Source organism: Scyliorhinus canicula, chromosome 10 (assembly GCF_902713615.1).
Source record: "Scyliorhinus canicula chromosome 10, sScyCan1.1, whole genome shotgun sequence".
NCBI lineage: Eukaryota > Metazoa > Chordata > Chondrichthyes > Carcharhiniformes > Scyliorhinidae > Scyliorhinus > Scyliorhinus canicula.
Genome location: NC_052155.1, coordinates 175,991,819 through 176,007,252, shown reverse-complemented (window position 1 = coordinate 176,007,252; position 15,434 = coordinate 175,991,819). Strand labels below are relative to the sequence as shown.

General features: G+C 48.4%; 1 protein-coding gene across 3 annotated transcripts in view; it reads right to left on the bottom strand.

Moving 5' to 3' along the window:
* Nucleotides 1-7,424: 7,424 nt before the first annotated feature.
* sqlea (squalene epoxidase a) overlaps nt 7,425-15,434 on the bottom strand; it is a 28,174-nt gene continuing 20,164 nt past the window's right edge. For all 3 annotated transcript variants that reach the window (XM_038810177.1, XM_038810178.1, XM_038810175.1), the window contains 3 exons: nt 11,796-11,892; nt 10,690-10,777; nt 7,425-8,319 (listed from right to left, as the gene is read on the bottom strand). In XM_038810177.1, coding sequence (XP_038666105.1) covers nt 8,127-8,319; nt 10,690-10,777; nt 11,796-11,892 — 378 coding nt within the window. In that variant the 3' untranslated portion in view covers nt 7,425-8,126. The remainder of the gene's footprint in view (nt 8,320-10,689; nt 10,778-11,795; nt 11,893-15,434) is intronic.

Here is a 15,434-nt window from a genome sequence, read left to right as displayed (position 1 = left end):
CTAGACAATTGGGAGATCAGTGAGGTATACATATGATAATTTATAAAGTCAAGGGATGTGAGAGAGGCAGACAGCCCAATACACAGAATGTAGAAGCAAAGGGGAACAATGATATAATTGCCAGTACCCTCAGAAACACAGAGGCTATTTTACATCTCGCAGCCTGGAGACCTGTACATCCAGGAGCCATAGCAGTGCAGAAACCTTCATCAGGGGCATTTAAATAGCTTTGCTGGACCAGGACAAGACGTTTCCCAGATTTGAGTATCATTCCTGTATTGTGTGATAACTATAACTTGGTTTTGACAAATAGGTCTCTTTGATTTGGGTATTGTTTGAGGAAATGGGAAGTCTGAAGGAGTTCAGGAATCGTTGATATATTTTGGAACAAGGGGTGTTGATTGCTGCCATTCTGACCTCTGGGTCACCCTGGCAATACCAAGTCATTTGAAGATGAATCGCGACCCTCTATAATTTTAGGAAGCATTATTTCCCCGAACACTGTCCAATCAGCACACTGAGCTAAATCGCTGGCTTTTAAAGCAGACCAAGGCAGGCCAGCAGCACGGTTCGATTCCCGTACCAGCCTCCCCGAACAGGCGCCGGAATGTGGCGACTAGGGGCTTTTCACAGTAACTTCATTGAAGCCTACTCGTGACAATAAGCGATTTTCATTTAATTTCATTTCGATCGTTACCCTGGGTTACAAAGTCTGGTGCTGCCCAGCCAATCAGAGCAATGGAATGTCATTCATGGGCAGTGGATCCAAACAGCTAATCTGAATTGTCTGGATATGGTTCGTGCCAAATTCTGATTGGTGGCCTGGATGCTGAGGTGCAATTCCCAGCAGGTTATATTATACATGTCCACGGTGTGATAACGGTCATGGTGCAGACACCACATTATGTCTCCCAAATAAACGCGAGACGGAGTCACCCTCATAGCTTCAAGCTGATTTCATTATTCAGACTGTAATTCTTGGCTTCCACTTGACCAGCTGACTTCAGTCTCCGTTCCTGTACAAGTGCCTGTTCCACCCTTGCCCTCAGTGCTATTTGTTTAGTCCTTAACGTTCTGTGCAGAATATCGCAATGAGGATCTGCTCCCGTCTAAACTGGTCCACTGTGAATGCTCAACTGAGCCAACATTATTACTGTCGCCTTCTTGTCTCCCAGTCCTTGAGGGGAGCGTTTGCTATGTTTCATTTCCTCATTCTGGGTTACATTTATGTCAACAACATGAGTTCTAGGGTCTGATAAGGATAACAATGAACAGCAGCCACTCAAGTTTAATACCCAGATTGAGGACATTTCTCTTTGAAACTCAGATCTTGCCTCAAGATTCCCTGAGACATATTTTGCCAACGATAGGATCTACTTTCTGCTCCATTCAGCCAGTCTGACGACAGAAGAGCCTCAGTCATAGCTGAGGCTGCTGCTCAAAGCACTTCTCCTGAAAGTGCCGTTTCCCAGCTTGACAGGTGATTAGTTCACCTGCCCTTAGACTTAATTCACCTTCACCTGCACCTCCCTGCTGTCTGTTTTGTTATGCTCTTGACGTAGCATAAGCTGCTTCCTTGATGTGCACTCTGACAAAGGAAGGTTCAGACTTGGAGATAGCTTTAACACATTTATTAAACTGTTAACAATTCTCCTACTTGGATTCGACTCTCCTGTTAACCCTGCTATACCTACTCAGACTGACGAACCAGTCTGCTACAATCCACATGGTGGGTGTGGTGTGTTTCAATCAACGCTGTGCCTGTACTCACTAAGTGTCTCCATTGGAAAGAGGAAGATCATGGGCGAAATTCTCCGCCCCCCACGACGGGTGGGAGAATAGCGGGAGGGCCTTCCCGACATTTTTGCCGCCCTCCCGCTATTCTCCCACCCCCCCGCCGAAGTCCCGACCCGAATCGCTGCCGATGTTTTTTTACGGCCGGCAGCGATTCTCAGCTGTTAGATGGGCCGAAGTCCCAGCCCTTTCCGCTGTTTTCACGAACGGCAAACACACCTGGTCTTGCCGTTCGTAAAAACGGCGTCACTAACTCGCTTTTTATAACCATGGCACCGATTGGCACGGCAGTACCACGGCCGTGCCAAGGGTGCCATGGGCCCGCGATCGGTGGGCACCGATCGCGGGCAGCGGGCCCGATGCCCGCGCACTACTTGTCCTTCCGCCGCCCCGCAGTATCCATTCGCGGGGCGGCTGAGGGGCAACCCGGCCCGCGCATGCGCGGGTTTTGCGCAAAAACGCGATGACGTCACCCGCGCATGCGCGGGTTGGAGTCTTCCAAACTGCGCATGCGCGGCTGACGTCATATGACACGTCAGCCGGCGCTAACTCCGGTAAGCGGGCTTAACGATTTTCGTTAAGCCCGTCTTGCCGGAGCCTACGGCATCGGGCTGCTAGCCCCGACCGGGGACCAGAATCGGTCCCCCGTCGGGAAGGGGCGCGCTGCCGTATAACCCGCCCGGGTTTTACGGCAGCTTTACGATTTCTCCCGTTTTGGGAGAATCTCGCCCCATGTGTGCTGTGTCCTTTTATATGGGTTGGTGTCATGTCCCCCTGTGGTAGTGTCACCTCTGTGTGTGTCGTGAATGCCCATTGGTCGTGTCCTATCTTACTGACCTATTGGTTGAATGTCTGTGTGTCATGTCTCTGGTTCTCCCTCTAGTGTCTATTTAGTTTGCATGTATTTACTTTAACCCCTTGTGTATTTACAGTGATGCATACCACCACACAGGGTAGGTGGATAGGCTATGCTAAATTGTCCCTTAATTGGAAAAATGAATTAGGTACTCTAAGTTTATATTTAAAAAAAGAAAGTGCAGCTCTACTGATGGCTGGTGGGAACGGGAGTGAGATCTGTTCTTGTGCTCCCCTGGTCTACCCACCTTCTGGGCTGCCACGTTGAAGAGTAGCATATGGAACGCCAGCAAGGAGTTAACCAACTGGTGTTTCCCCGAGGTTTGCCAACCATAATGATAGGGGGAGAAAGTAAAACGTCTTTTCTGCCATTCCCCTCGGGCCTCCTACAGAATTACACTTGAGTCGTGACTGGAGGACAAAACCCTCACCCCAGCTGTGGAATCCCTTCTCCTCAAACATTCAGGGAGGGAGCAATGGTGAGCGGAAGTTTGAAAATGGGCAGAGCGGGGGAAATGACAGTCGTCAGCCGTTCTCTCTCGCATTCTCACCAGCTTTGACAGAGTCACCCAAACTCGAAACCTCAGCTCCCTTCTCTCCCCACAGATGCTGCCAGACCTGCTGAGTTTGTCCAGCATTTTCTGTTCTTGTTTCAGATTCCAGCATCCGCAGTAAGTTTCTTTTATTGTATAGCAGTCAGCAACAGACAGCAATTCGACAGTGTGTCAAAAGTAAAATCACAGCTATTAAATTGTGTTAGAAACACATTCCCGTCTATTTAAGCAAATGTGGGCGGCTTGGTCAGGTGTCGTGAATGTTTCTTGGCATCTATTTTTACACCAAGCAGGAATTTGTTCATCCTGGTGGAGGTTAAATTAATAAATCTGGAAAATAAATCTAGTTTCAGTATTGGTGACCATGACCACTGTCGTTGATGTAAAATCCCATCTGGTTCTGTAGTGCCTTTTGGGAAGAAAATCAGTCATCCAGGTCTGGTCTGGCCTGCATGTGACTCCAGACCCACAGTGGGTGGCAGGGTGGCACTGCTGCCTCACAGCTCCAGGGACCCGGGTTCAGTTCTGGCCTTGGGTGACTGGCTGCGTGGGTTTCCTCCAGGTGCTCCGGTTTCCTCCCACAGGTTAGGTGGATTGGTCATGATAAATTGCCTATTGGTGTGCAAAAAGATGTGTAGTTTAGGTTAAGGGGTTATTGGGGGTAGGGCGGGGGAGTGAGCTTGGGTGGAATTCTCTTTCAGAGGTTCGGTGCAGACTCAATGGGCCGAATGTCCTCCTTCTGCCGGGAATCTATGATCTAATGGCAGAAGAAACGTGAATTGCAATCCATGTTATTCTTCCTCCTGGTAGGCATTTGTAAGCAGAATGGTTAACTGTGAGGCTTGGAATCGGAATGCACATTCTCCCCATGTTTGCGTGGGTTTCGCTCCCACAACCCTGCAAGGTAGGTGGATTGGCCACGCTAAGTTTCCCCTTAATTGGAAAAAATGAATTGGATACACTAAATTTATTTTTTTTTTAAAAGGAGTGTTTCCAGACTTGTGGGGTGGGTGGGTGGTCTGCTGCAAGTTCCATATCTTTGCCCTGCAAAGAAGCCAACTCTTGGAGTCATCGGCCGATTGAGGAAAAAAATTGGAGGAAAGAAGGACAACGAGGACAATCAGGAAGAGCAACGTGTACAATCTTAACCAACTGTAGGAGTTGTGAAGCCTTCAAAGCGTACATCCTTCTGGATCTTATGCTATTGTTACTACAAAAGACTTTGGTCATTAATTCCCAGCATACAGGTGTTCATAGAATTATCATAGAATTTCCGGTGCAGAAGGAGACCATTCGGCCCATCGAGTCTGCACCAGCCCTTGGAAAGAGAAACCTACTCAAGCCCACGCTTCCACCCTACCCGTAACCCGACCTATCCTTTTGGACACTAAGGGACAATTTAGCATGGCCAATCCACTTAACCTGCACATCTTTGGGAGGAAACCGAAGCACACAGAGGAAACCCACGCAGACACGGGGAGAAAGTGCAAACTCCACACAGACAGTGACCCGAGGCCAGAATTAAACCCGGGTCCCTGGAGCTGTGAGGCCGAAGTCCTCCCACTGTGCTAGTCTTGTTTGTCAAGACTGGCATTTTTTGCCCATCTCAGTTGTCCTTGAGAATGTCTTGGTGGGTCTTTGTTCTGGGATTGCTGCAGGCTTGTCTGGGGAGGACTGTTAAGTCGAGAGTTCCAAGATTTCAACTGAGTAATGAAGAACTAGCGTCGGCATGCATCGTTTACATTATGGAGGTGAAAGACTTTAAGTCAGGAGATGCAGTGGCATCAGGTTGTTACGCAGCATAAACGCCAACCAAACAAATGGATTTCACTGTTGGTGAAAGGTCATTGGAAGTTCCTGCCATCTGAAGATATGCTTCTCTGTTGTGTTAATATTTCAGCCAATTGCAGTCAGCTCTTATCCAACAAGCTGCATTCCTACAAGTGCCACGTACCTTCCTTTTTTTGTAACAAGTGTCTGCGTGGCACCATATCAAAGGTTTCCTGAATTGATACATTCATTAAATTTCCTTTCTTCAGTCGCTCCAGCCCTGAATCTTCTCACAGCCAGTCTTGTACTTGGGCTGGAGGTCCAGCCGAAGACAGATGGCAGGGCCAGGCGCTGGGACTTGACTGGGTGATGCCGGGGTACCTCTCTGAAGATCACGCCGAGGGAATTCTTGCTGAGGATGCCTAGAGATCCCCTGCATCCTCTCAAGGTTAAGTGTGCAGAAAGGAGACAGAGGGCTGCTGTTGAACATTAGGCTTCCCATCTGAGGAATCAATGTACAACATACTTGAAAAATATATGCTTGTAATACCTGTGAATGGCGGAAGACCTTGGTTCCAGACCAGGGTCATGGCCTGTGACGCTCCATCAGATTCTTGCCTGAAGACTTTGAATTCACTTTTTTTTTTAAAGTGGGCTATTCCAGCCAGTCCTGTTGGATTTATATTAATGCAACAACATAGCTTTGCAGCTTAAATTTCATCTATCTAGCAGGAACCTGGGGTGCACCACACTAATGCTTGCAACCTTCTGTCCTTGCATAAATGTTCTGACCCAGAAGCTCTAGCAGAGTCAGGGGGTGGGATTCTCTGACCCGCCGCACCCGTTTCCTGGTGGGGACCATCGGCAGCGGGATCTTCCGTCCCGGCTGCCAGCCAATGGGGTTTCCCATTGTGGGCACCCCTGCGGCATCGGGAAATCCGTGGGCGCTGCTGGAGGAATGGAGGATCCACCGACGAGGAATCCAGCCCAGGATCTCTCATTACAGGTGGTTTGTGATTCCTGCTTCACCGTAGGTAGAGGAAGTTCACGTATTCAGACTCTGGTTTTACAAACCTATTGGGCTTGATTTACAATTCGGGGTCAGGAATCCCACGCCCGTCTAATTTCCAGGTCCCAATGTAGGTACCCAAATTGGGCCAGTGTGAGCTTCATGCCAAATTAGTGCCATCGAGCAGTACCAAGTACAGGGGCTGCCTGCAGAGTTCCTGGAGCAAAGGCAGATGGCAGCCTTGCGGAAGAGAGGAGACAGCACATCGGAGGGCCTGCATCCTTACTGTGCACCAAAGTGGCCAAATGAGAGACAATGCAAAAGGCTTCCCAAGTCCCAAAATACACCTGGGAGGTGCAATACAGAAACGACATATTTTCAGCACAACCTTGGACAAATTACAAACCTTTTAATAAAGTGTTGAGTACTAATATATAACATTCATATAATTAATGGTAGAATAACTAAAGATAATGAACAAATATAACTGGGAAAATTCATTACTGCTTTTATAATTGTACATTATATACACTTTTAATAATATAGTACACAAATTTCAGATGCAAACATATCAATCAAAAGGGTGTGATTAAAGCAGGATATGTGGCTTGTTTGGCACAAATTAAGCTTCATTTCTTTAAACTAGGGGTGAAAGAATAGAATAAAGAACCAAATCTAAACGTATTGGATCCTGCCCACTGGGAATTGCACCAAGTTTGTTTAACCAGCTCTCAATATGGCTGCAGCACTTTGTAAATTTGCCAAATTAGTGGCATCGAGCAGTACCAAGTACGGGGGCTGCCTGCAGAGTGCCTGGAGCAAAGGCAGATGGCAGCCACGATGGGCCCTGCCACTGCCTTGTGTAAGAGAGGACTCTCTTTGTCCTCAAGTTGGACTCAAGTGACATCTAGTGGCTGCAAATCAGTACTGAGCAATTTTCCACTCAAAAACACATGCCCACAAACATGGGAAGTCATTTTATCGAGGGAACATGGGAAATCCAGCAAGCCACTGAAGATTTTGGTCTTTTTCTCCCCTTACATTAGATCATAACTAGCTTCTGCCTATTTAGCTTCTTGCTTCGGGCCAGTGACAGTAACGTTTGCTCACTGTTGATCTAATGATGTTGCTTGATGATGGAACCTATTGGCAGTCCCTGTGGAGGCCACTCAGTGCAAGATACAGAGCCGTGCCTCGCAAACTAGCTGTGAGCTAGTGAAACTCACCCACAGCACTCCAATCGGATGGCGCCTGCAAATCAAATTCTGGCTCCTGGCTTGGGAAATACCCAGTCATATGCATCATCAATGTGGCCTAACTCTTGTCCCCTTTTAGAAGAAAATCAGACGATATTGCCTCCAAGAAACGTTCAGTTTCTGAGATATGTTTTGATGACGTTGGAATGTTTTTGCAGTAATGAAACCATCAGGTAAATCCAAATCTCAGTTATTACAAATAATATGTTATTCAAATGCAGCCGGGTAAAGATATTAATCAAATCTCCCATCCCCTTCAACAAAGAAAAGCACGCTTTTAAAAGGGGGAATTTCTGCAGAGGTTACCAATTGCGGGTTGGCTGTAACTCTTCCTCCCAATTCACAGCGGGTGATCGGGAGAGCCCCCATAGAAATGCACCCGTAAATGTTGAAATCAACAGAGGAAACGTGTCCCCCCCCCCCCCCTCCCAACGTTGGGGAGCAATTACGGTTTAAGAACACACCTTTTTCAAATGTTTTAGATACGGGTTTGAGTCTGAACAATGAGAACGAACGATGAAAGCGATTCATTAACAGCAGTGTGACAGGCCCAGTGCCACAAGCCATCATCAGCGCTACTTAAAACGTGTGTCCAATTTGCACTGCATGGCACAAGCCATTGTATCCCCGCACGCCATAAACATGTGCTTGTTAAGTGCATTGCTGTTGCAAAGCTGGGTCACAAATCTACAAAGTGTGAGATTGATAATCGGTCATTCTGCTACTCAATTGGCCACAGGAGGGGGGGGGGGGGGGGGGGGGAATCTTGACTCTTCCGACAACAGTATCCATTCTAGAGACACGACAATGAGGTAAATGTCCAACTATCGTAAAAGGCTCGGTGTGATTTTTCTCTTCTTGCTCCTCTTCGCCATTTCCTCACATTCTTCAGTAAACAAGATATTTAATTTCGGAATAAATGAGAGGAAAAATAACCGAGCATGCCCGATAGACAATGAGGCCGCCGTTCACTAAGGCCCGTGGTTTCAGGTACCATGGTTCTGTCTTGAACGAGAAATAGATCGCGTAGAGCGCCACCGCAAAGAAGTGTCCAATCAGAGTCATTGGTTCAGGAGAAAGCCTAACAGGGAAGAGAGGCAGCTATTAGTCACAAGTAAGAATTGTTTCAGGTAATGTCGCAAGTGTCCTCTTCAGCAGAGAGTGGAGGCTGCAGGATTATCCCAGTAGCGTTACAACATGCTGAGTCACATTTCCATCTTGAGAGAGATATATATAATCTTTATTGTCACAAGTAGGCTTACATTAACACTGCAATGAAGTTACTGTGAAAAGCCCTTCGTCACCACATTCCGTCGCCTGTTCGGGTACACAGAGGGAGAATTCAGAATTCTCAGCTGGTACGGGAATTGAACCCGCGATGCTGGCCTTGTTCTGCATCACAAACCAGCTGTCTAGCCCACTGAGCTAAACCAGCCCCTGCTGCTTCACGTCTGGCAAAATTACCCTTATTTGTTAAACATATTCATCCATCCATATTAATAGCATTCCCTAATTTACGGTTTGTACCGGGTAGGTTGGATGGTGGGTTCCGGAGATGGCAAAGGGCAGGAATTAGGTGGATGGGGGCTCTATTTATAGACGGGAGCTTCCCCAACTTGAAAGCCTTGGAGGATAAATGTGAACTGCCAGCAGGGAATGGGTTTAGGTATCTGCAGTTACGAGACTTCTTGAGAGAGCAGGTTCCAGCCTTTCCGTTGCTGCCGCCACGGCGGGGTACAGGACAGAGTAGTTTCCAGTACCTGGGTGGGAGAGGGGAAGGTATCAGATATCTACCAGGAACTTTTGGAATCGGAGGAAACTCCGTTGGAGGAGCTCAAGGGCAGGTGGGAAGATGAGCGAAGGGGAGAGATAGTAGAGGCAGGTCAGTGGGTGGATGCCCTAAGCAGGGTTAATACATCCTCATCAAGTGCCAGGCTTAGCCTGATACAGTTCAAGGTGGTCTACCAGGCACACATGACGATGGTCCGGATGAGCAATTTTTTTGGGGTAGAGGACAGGTGTGCGAGGTGCACGGGAAGCCCAGCAAATCATGTCCACATGTTTTGGGCATGCCCGAAGCTTAGAGGGTTTTGGCAGCGTTTCGCTGGGGTGATGTCCACGGTACTCAAAACATGGGTGGTGCCGTGTCCAGAGGTGGCCATTTTTGGTGTGTCAAAAGAGCCGGGAGTCCAGAGGGCGAAGGAGGCCGACGTTTTGGCCTTTGCCTCCCTGGTAGTCCGGAGACGGATCTTATTAATGTGGAGGGACTCGCAGCCCCCGAGTGCAGATACCTGGCATAGTGACATGGCTGGGTTTCTCAGTCTCGAGAAAATAAAGTTTGCCTTAAGAGGGTCAATGTTAGGGTTCAGCTGGAGGTGGCAGCCGTTCACGGGGAAAATTAAAATGTCAGCAGAAGCAGAATGCCAAAGGGGGCGGAGGGGGGGGCAGACTGTTATTTTATGGTTAGGGTGTGTGAAGATTGTGATGGGGGTGGAAATGTTTATTGTACCATGTTTATGTCGCTGTTATTGTTATTATAAAAATTGCAAACACTCTAATAAAAATAATTTTTTAAAAAAACAGTCCATAATTTGGGGGAATGAAAGCAACGTTCATTATTATCTATTTTCATCTTCTCCGTTCTGTTTCTGTCAGCTGTCCGTTAATCGAGACAATACCCTTACTATTTGGCCTAATGGAGTTGTAGCCCTCACACACGTTGAGGTGATGCAGCCTGGAATCCTCCGATGCTCTGTGCAGGCACAGGTAGATCCCCATGGGCAAGACAGTAAGTGTCACCACTATGTCACTCCTGGACTGAGCAACTCCAGCTGCTGACTCAGTAGTATGGGGTGCACAGGAAATGGGGATAGCAAAAGCCTCACCATTTGAGAATAATTCCCGCCCTCAGGTCCACAGGGACCAGAGTTGGCCGGCATCGTGGCAGCTGTGTTTGAGATTAGATTATGAGCTTCACCGGGTCGTTCCACAGGCTAGTGCAGAGTGGGTGGGGCAGGGAGGAGAGGTCACATCTGAGCCTAAACCAGCACCATTAACCCAATAAAGCAGCATGAATAGCTGAATACTCAAGAGCTGGTTTTTCCCCAATGCAATACCAGTGGTGGCCATCACTCCCGGTGGCGCTGCCGGTTCTGCAGAGCTGCCAATCTCTAATTGGTCAGAAGGTCGGTTGGGGAGGAGGGCAGTGCAGCGTTTAAACGTCCCCGGTGGAGCCGGGAGCCCTGTGGCAAGGTTCCCACTGCTAATTTCAGACTTCATTCTGCTCGTGCTCCCAGGTCAGTGGGGTGCCACTACAATTCAGACCACCTGCCAATCACATTAAATTCTTCCCCCAAGTTGGAATAACAGCATTTCCCCGTTCACAGTTGAGAGAAAGCTGTCTTCCAGATATTTCTTCAAAAAACAGATCATTTTCATAATTTGTACTTACACAGATAACAGCCCCACTGGTCCTGTCACACACTGTCCACCTAGTTGGAAGTAATGGAAACAGGCCTTCCGGAGTTGATGCAGGGAATCTGGAATTAAATTAAAAATAATGAACTCTGTGTACATTTCTGTTCATTTTATAATTATGCAGTATTTTGTACAAGTTTTGAGGCCAATCTCTATTAGAAAAATTAACTTATAAATGTATTTATCTGTGGTTATTAATGCGCCAAAATTAATTTTTTTGATAACATTCAACAGATGTGTAATGCAATTTCTGCATTAATTCTGGTTTCGATGTAAGGGCGGCATGGTAGCACAGTGGTTAGCACTGTTGCTTCACAGTGCCAGGGTCCCAGGTTCGATTCCTGGCTTGGGTCACTGTCTGCGCGGAGTCTGCATGCTCTCCCCGTGTCTGCGTGGGTTTCCTCCGGGTGCTCCGGTTTCCTCCCACAAGTCCTGAAGGACTTGCTGTTAGATGAAGTGAACATTCTGAATTCTCCCTCCGTGTACCCGAGCAGGCGCCGGAGTGTAGCGACGAGGGGATTTTCACAGTAACTTCATTGCAGTGTTAATAGAATCCTCCTTGTGACACTAATGAAGATTATTATTATTAAATAAAACAGAATGGGGGATGAACAACAACAACTTGCATTTATATAGCATCTTTGATGTAATTAAAAAGTCCCTTAAAGTGCTTCACTGGATCATTCTAAAACAAACTTTGGCACCAAGCTAAATAAGATAATATTAGGGCAGTTGATGGATTGGCCATGATAAATTGCCCCTTAGTGTCCAAGGAAGACCTGGGAAGGTTACAGGGATAGGGCGGAGCGCGCCTAGGCCGGATGCTCTTTCATAGGGTCGGTGCAGACTCGATGGGCCAAATGGCCTCCTGCATTGTAGGGATCCTATGATGGTTTTGAGACAAAAGGAGGGAAACAGAGGCAGACAAGTGGAGAGTTTTAGGAGGAGGGCGTGGATTTGGAAACAAGGATGAGAATTGTAAAATCGAACACAGTATAGTGGAGAAATCAAACTGCTTTGCGCCTGTTGGAGGACACGCACGTTTGTGAGAATCCCCTGCGCCCAGGACTCTGAGCTTACCATCTGTAGCAGCAAATAGTTCATACAGAGCTTGAGCCAGAACATTCACCACAAAGGAATGGGACTTCTTCCTTGCCCAGTCAAAGTTCTTCTTGGCCTGCAAAAAATCACAACAGATTGCGTAAAATTTCTTTATAAACTGCTTCCCTCAAGTATGGGCTCATTGCTAACGTGGTGTCCAAGTGCTGCACTCAGTTTTACTTGTTAAGTGCAGGCCTAGGCATAAATGTCACGGTACGGCATATCATACAAAATGGCTGGGATTTGCCCCTCCCATTCGCAGCAGGCGGGGGGTCAGCGACGGGAGCAGAAAATATCACAAAAAGTGCAACGTCATGCTTAACATCAGTGTGAAAGCATGTTGCAATTGTTCTCCCCCCTCACTACCCGCTCGATTCCCACCTGCTGTCCAGGTAGTGCCAGTTTGATCCCCAGGTAATACCAGGGGGCACCTGTGTGAACTGGTTTGGCTGCTGTGTGATGCGACCATCAATTCACTCAAAGACACGAGTAGAAGTAAACCAAGGTTTTAATCAGCTTAGAACAGAGCCTGCCTGTGACTAGTACAATACTGTGGACCGCCTACAGGTCAAATGCTCTTTATACTTCCTTTCAAGGGGAGGAGCCATGGGCGGAGCCCGTACATGCCCCAACATATCCCCCTGTGGGTGAAGCCACACAATGGCCCATAGGTAGGGCCCACAAGGTCAACAACACAACATAGCTGTAACACAATGGCAGAACATGATACTAATACACTGGTGAATTACTAGTACTATACATTCACCACACTGTGTGCTGGCGCAGCTTTTAAAGTGGGGACCCGGATCATCAGGATCATCAAGTTGATGACAGGGCGGGTGAATCAGAGACCGCCCCACCAGCAATACGGATCCGTGACTGAAAGTTTCATTTGTCAAAGTTCTGCACTATGTGGCGGAGAAAACCGCCATTGTTGTGAGCGGCTTCAACCGATATGGGGGAAATCCCAGCTACTGTGTGTTAACCGTCATCTTCACTACATTACAACAGTGACTACACTTACAAATCACATCATCGGCTGTGATAAGCTTCAGGACCTCCAGTGGTTATCAAAGGTGTTTCATAAATGCAAGTCTTGCTTTTCTCAGTGAGCCGATCTTTCCCTGGTCATATTTAATTTTGAAAAAGTGTCACCAGTTTAAGAAGCACTTTTCATTTTAATGAAAATAGCACAAATAAGTTAAGTAAAGTCGCCATAGTCCCAGATGACCATAGGCTGCTTTGCCCTTTGAGGGGGGGGGGGGGGGGGGGGGGGGGGGGTGAGCTGATTGGTGGTGATTTAACCGGAGGGTCACCACACCTCAGGCGAGGGGCAAGGTCGAGAAGGCCGGGGCCTTCAGGAATAGCCTCAGCCGGGACGGGAATTGAACCCTCGCTGCTGGCCTTGCTCTGCATCACAAACCAGCTGTCCAGCCAACTGAGCTAAACAAGTGGGGGGGGGGGGGAGGGAAGAGCAACAAATACTCAAATCCAAATAATTCACATCTAAGTTCTGTGTTCAGATTTTCAATAATAGAATTGAATGGAATCCCTACAATGCAGGAGGGCATTTGGCCCATCAAGTCTGCACTGACCCTTCGAATGAGCATTCTATCCATGCCCAGTCCCCCTATCCCCTTAAACTAACCTGCACACTAACCGCGATTTAGCATGGCCAATCCACCTAACCTGCATATCTTTGGACTGTGGGAGGAAACCGGAGCAGACACGGGGAGGACGTGCAAACTCCACACAGACAGTCCCCCGAGGCCCCGAGTAGCGGCAACGTGGAGACTCAGGCTGGGATATTCCAGCCCCGCACATGTCGGGATCCATCGCAGGCGGGACGGAAAATTTGGCGACCCAGCCTGGAGGCGGGAATTTTCAGCCCTGCCACAAGTAGGACCAGAAAGTCCCGGCCCCAGAGACAGGCTAAACCTTACTGAGCCCCTAGGTGATCAGAGATGACAAACAAAATAACTTTAACGAGAATTAAACTAGATTTTTGCAGTTTGCAAACTGTAGTCACAGAAAATATAACCTGGTCTCTTGTTTATCTTGTTCACTGAACATAACTTTCGTCATGTTTCAGAGTTTGAAGTTGGCACCTGAAGGAACAGTTAATCTAAATATTCTGCAAAAAAAGATTCGAAATGCAATTGCTCTGAAACACTGATTTCAAAAAACCAATGTGCTGTCTTAGGTTTAGACATCAACAATATTCTAGTGGTGCCCATGTGTTTCAAATCGGACGTTTTTGCTTTAATGTTGTTTAATACTGTCAGCTTAACATTGTGGCCTCAAGAATCTTTGGAATGCCTGACCCATTTGGCTTCAGGTTGGTTGGAGAAAAGTTTGAAATTACTCAAATTCTTTCTGCTGTGAAACGCACTGGAAGATGAGATAAGCCAGTGTTGCCAACACTGCCCCTTTGAATAAGCAACAATCAGAGATTGCGGGCAAAATTCTCCGACCCACCCCCTCCCGGGTCGGTGAATCGCCCGGGGCCGGCGAAAATCCCACCCCCGCCAATTCCCGGGTGGCGGAGAATTTCTGCCACGGCGGGGGCGGGATTTTCGCCGGCCCGCGATGGGCCAAAGTCCCGCCGCTGAGAGGCCTCTCCCGCCGCCGTGGTTTCAACCACCTCTGGTGGCGGCGGGATTGGCGGCGCGAGCGGGCCCCCGGGGTCCTGGGGGGGTGCAGGGTGATCGGACCCCGGGGGGTGCCCCCACGGTGGCCTGACCCACGATCGGGGCCCACAAATCAGCGGGCGGGCCAGTGCCGTGGGGGCACTCTTTTTCTTCCGCCGCCGCCACGGCCTCCACCATGGCGGAGGCGGAAGAGAATCCCCCAGCGCGCATGCGCCGGTGGTGACGTCAGCCGCAGATGACGCACTGGCGCATGTGCGAACCAGCGAAGGCCTTCCGGCCAGCCCCGGCGGTGGGCGTCAAAAGCCGCTGGCGCCGGTTTTGGTGCCTGTCGGCGTGGCGCCAACCACTCCAGCGCGGGCCTAACCCCCAAATGTGCGGCGAATTTGGTGCCACTCCGCTACGCCGGAACCCCCCGCCACGCCGGGTAGGGGAGAATTCCGGCCCGCTCCCTTCCTTGGGACGGTCTGACAAAGTTTTGAAACGAGTCAGGATATTGGGGGTGAAAATCATCATTGCACACATAACTGCTGGCTTTGATTACGAGGCGCCAGTACAATTGTGCATTCTGATCACAGGCGTTTTGTCATATTACAAAGCTGGAAATCTAACCACAGCAGTGAATTTCCGACATTGCCTTGATTGATTGATTTTTTTTTATAAATGTTTTTATTCAGTTTTCATATTTTATATTGAACAAATTACAAATTGTTAGGAGAGAAAAAAAAACAAACAAGCAAAAATTAACATACATATTTACAGGTAAGCATCTTCGTTGTAGTAACTGCGCCCCCCCCCCCCCCCCCCCCCCCCCCCCCTCAACATGTCTATTTAGTTTGGTTTTGGGCCTTAGCTAGCCATCGAACCCCCGTACCGAAACTGTAGCCCCCCCCCTCCCGCTACCTTCCCCCGACTATTCTTCCTCTTGTACATTGGCCACAAATAGGTCCCGGAACAGTTGCATGAATGG